The 2,680-nt window shown below is 47.6% G+C and overlaps 2 protein-coding genes across 2 annotated transcripts; one reads left to right on the top strand and one right to left on the bottom strand.

Annotated features, from left to right (window-relative positions):
* Window positions 1-5: 5 nt before the first annotated feature.
* Pmar_PMAR021483 (receptor for activated protein kinase C, putative) lies at window positions 6-726 on the bottom strand (the record flags this gene model as incomplete). Its single annotated transcript, XM_002779654.1, has 2 exons — window positions 6-263; window positions 329-726. Coding segments are annotated over 2 exons (656 nt in total), but the record flags the coding sequence as incomplete, so codon positions are not given.
* A 1,136-nt stretch (window positions 727-1,862) lies between these two features.
* Pmar_PMAR021482 (histone H2A.1, putative) lies at window positions 1,863-2,279 on the top strand (the record flags this gene model as incomplete). The annotated part of the gene is made up of 1 exon (XM_002779653.1): window positions 1,863-2,279. One exon carries the CDS (start codon window positions 1,863-1,865, stop codon window positions 2,277-2,279), a length of 417 nt encoding a protein of 138 aa, XP_002779699.1.
* Window positions 2,280-2,680: the final 401 nt, after the last annotated feature.

Raw genomic sequence — 2,680 nt, 5'->3', positions numbered from 1 at the left:
CCCACAACATAGCAACACCATCTTTACCACCGGAAGCGCAGAGGGATCCATCAGGGGAGATGGTCACGTTGTTGAGGACGCCAGTGTGGCCGGCGAGGTTGATACGGAGCTTGCCGTTATCAAGAGACCATACCTTCACGAGCTTATCCCAACCGCAGGAGACGATCAGAGGCTGCTTGGCAGAGGGGGAGAAGCGGACGCAAGAGACCCAGTCAGTGTGTTGGTCATCAACGATGGTGTGACGGCACTCGCCCATGGCGTTCCTGAAAAGAAGGAAAATGCAACTTGCCCACTTACAATTAATCATCGTCCTATTCCGTATTATTACCAGATCTTGATAGACTTATCGCGGCCAGCAGAGACGATCTGCCTGTTATCGGGGGAGAAGGCGACGGAGAAGACATCCGAAGTGTGGCCAACGAAGGTCTGGACGGTCTTACCCGAGGACACATCCCAAAGCCTCAAGGTCTTATCCCAAGACCCAGAGAGGCAGTACTGGGCATCAGAAGACAGAGTCACATCAGAGACGGCCTGGTTGTGACCAGTAAGGGAACGACGAGGGTAGCCAGCAGACTCGGAGTCGTTGGTGAGCTCCCAGATCATGATCTTCTTATCGCGAGAACCGGAGACGACCATCTTGGGATCCTCATACGTAGTGGCGATGGAGGTAACCCAATCAGTATGTCCCTGAAGGACGCCGCGGAACTGTAAATGCTCTTGAGCCATTCTAAGGTGATGACGAGCCAAAAGGAGTGGTGAGCTCTCAGTGGGGGTAGTCGAGAACTCGACGATTGACGCAAATCGATCGAGTGATCGATTTGTCGGAGCGCAGCGTGGGACCGAGGAAGAAGAGAATTGAAGGGGAATATTACTGCTACTGAGAACAACAATACAACATGGACACATTACCACATAGGCATTGATGATGTGAGGGTGGCGAGGAGATGCTCGTCGAGAATGAGGGCAACATGAGCGGGGTCAATAGCCTTATTCTGTTGTAGTGAATACAAGAAGGAGGATCCTCACTAGACCCCCCTTAGAGTCATACACTCATTACGATGAAATAGGTGAGGGAGGATCCTCGTAGGATATTCCAAAGCCTATCATCATCAACAGTGAAGGAGGTGGTCATGTACACCATAAAGGAAGATAGTGTTCATCATCAGCAGCAGTGTTCATACTCACAACAACAGTGTTGTTACAACACATTGTCCAACCGTCGTCGGGAGATGATTATAATCTCTTAGATGCTAAGCCCCGCCTAGGAATGGTCTTTGGATCCGTGTATCTTTGAAGGAGCAACTCGCCCGAACACTCAGCTCCTCCACGGTTGAGGTATCATCGAGGCCGCCTCACTTATGACGGCTCTTATGCCCGATGTAGGAGGTTACTACAAATGTATTTCCGCAGGGTTTTCGATTCATTTATGACCACCCCAAGGAAGTCTGTATGACAATCCTTGAGTAGAGTGGTGCAACAAGGGATGACTTGAAACCCAAGAAAAACTTCAAATATAGAAGTACTCGTGATCCTCCTTCCTTCTTTGAAGTACTACCAGATAACACAATCTAACGGTGTAGGATTATTTCCTTGCAATCATAGCTACAACGGCGTACTCCAAGACACGAGGTTGGCTGGCGCCCGTTTATTTAATCAAAATGATGCTACTGTGTCGAAATTAAACTTCCCGAATTACATTGTCAAAATTGAAGTTCTCAAAGCAGCGCACCGTCGAAATTGGAGTTTCTATGGAGTATCTTGGGCATGAACTCGCTCGCCTGGTGAAATAGAAGTTGAGTAGGAGTAGATACAGGTATATCATGCTCATTACATACGAATCTTATAGTTAGTTCATTGTTGTGATGTCCGGCAAAGGCAAAGGTGGTCGTGGTGGTGGTAAGTCTGGGAAGAAGGCCTCTGGTTCGAAGACTCGCTCAGCTAAGGCCGGTCTGCAGTTCCCTGTTGGTAGAATAGCCCGCTACCTCAAGAAGGGACGCTATGCTAAACGTATTGGTTCCGGCGCTCCGGTCTACTTGGCTGCAGTCCTTGAATATCTGGTCGCCGAGATCCTCGAGTTGGCTGGTAATGCTGCGCGTGATCATAAGAAGTCTCGAATCATTCCAAGACACATTCAATTGGCGGTCCGCAACGACGAGGAACTCAACAAATTCTTAGCTGGAGTGACCTTAGCTAGTGGTGGTGTACTGCCTAACATTCATACCACTCTACTGCCAAAGAAGAGTAAAGGGAAAGGTATGACTCAATCACAAGAGATGTAACAATTAGTATTTTCATTTTTCATTACTTCAAGAGGTTGAGTTGTTCCTCGGGCTATATGACGTAACTTGCTACTAATTTGCTATCCAAATGCTGTCTACGTTACGCTGTGCTTTCACATCGTCTTAGCAAGTGTCCAGCCTAATGGCGACAGTCCATACCAGTGTGAAGAAATGCCCACATAGTGATCTATGCGGCGTTTTGCAGATATTAAAGTTTCTCGCATTCTTCTACCCTGAATCGTATGTAAATTCCCTTGAAAAAGTTCGGTAGAGGTAACCTGTAAGGTAAGTTGTTATCGAAGATTTTCATGCTACTTTAGGAAGCATGAAAGTCGTGATAAATACGACGATGAGCCTAGCTTGTGTGAATTTCGCATGCTGTTCAAGTAAGCGCTTGAGGA

This window comes from Perkinsus marinus (assembly GCF_000006405.1).
Source record: "Perkinsus marinus ATCC 50983 genomic scaffold scf_1104296946228, whole genome shotgun sequence".
Taxonomy (NCBI): Eukaryota; Perkinsozoa; order Perkinsida; family Perkinsidae; genus Perkinsus; species Perkinsus marinus.
This window is presented reverse-complemented; position numbering and strand designations above follow the sequence as displayed.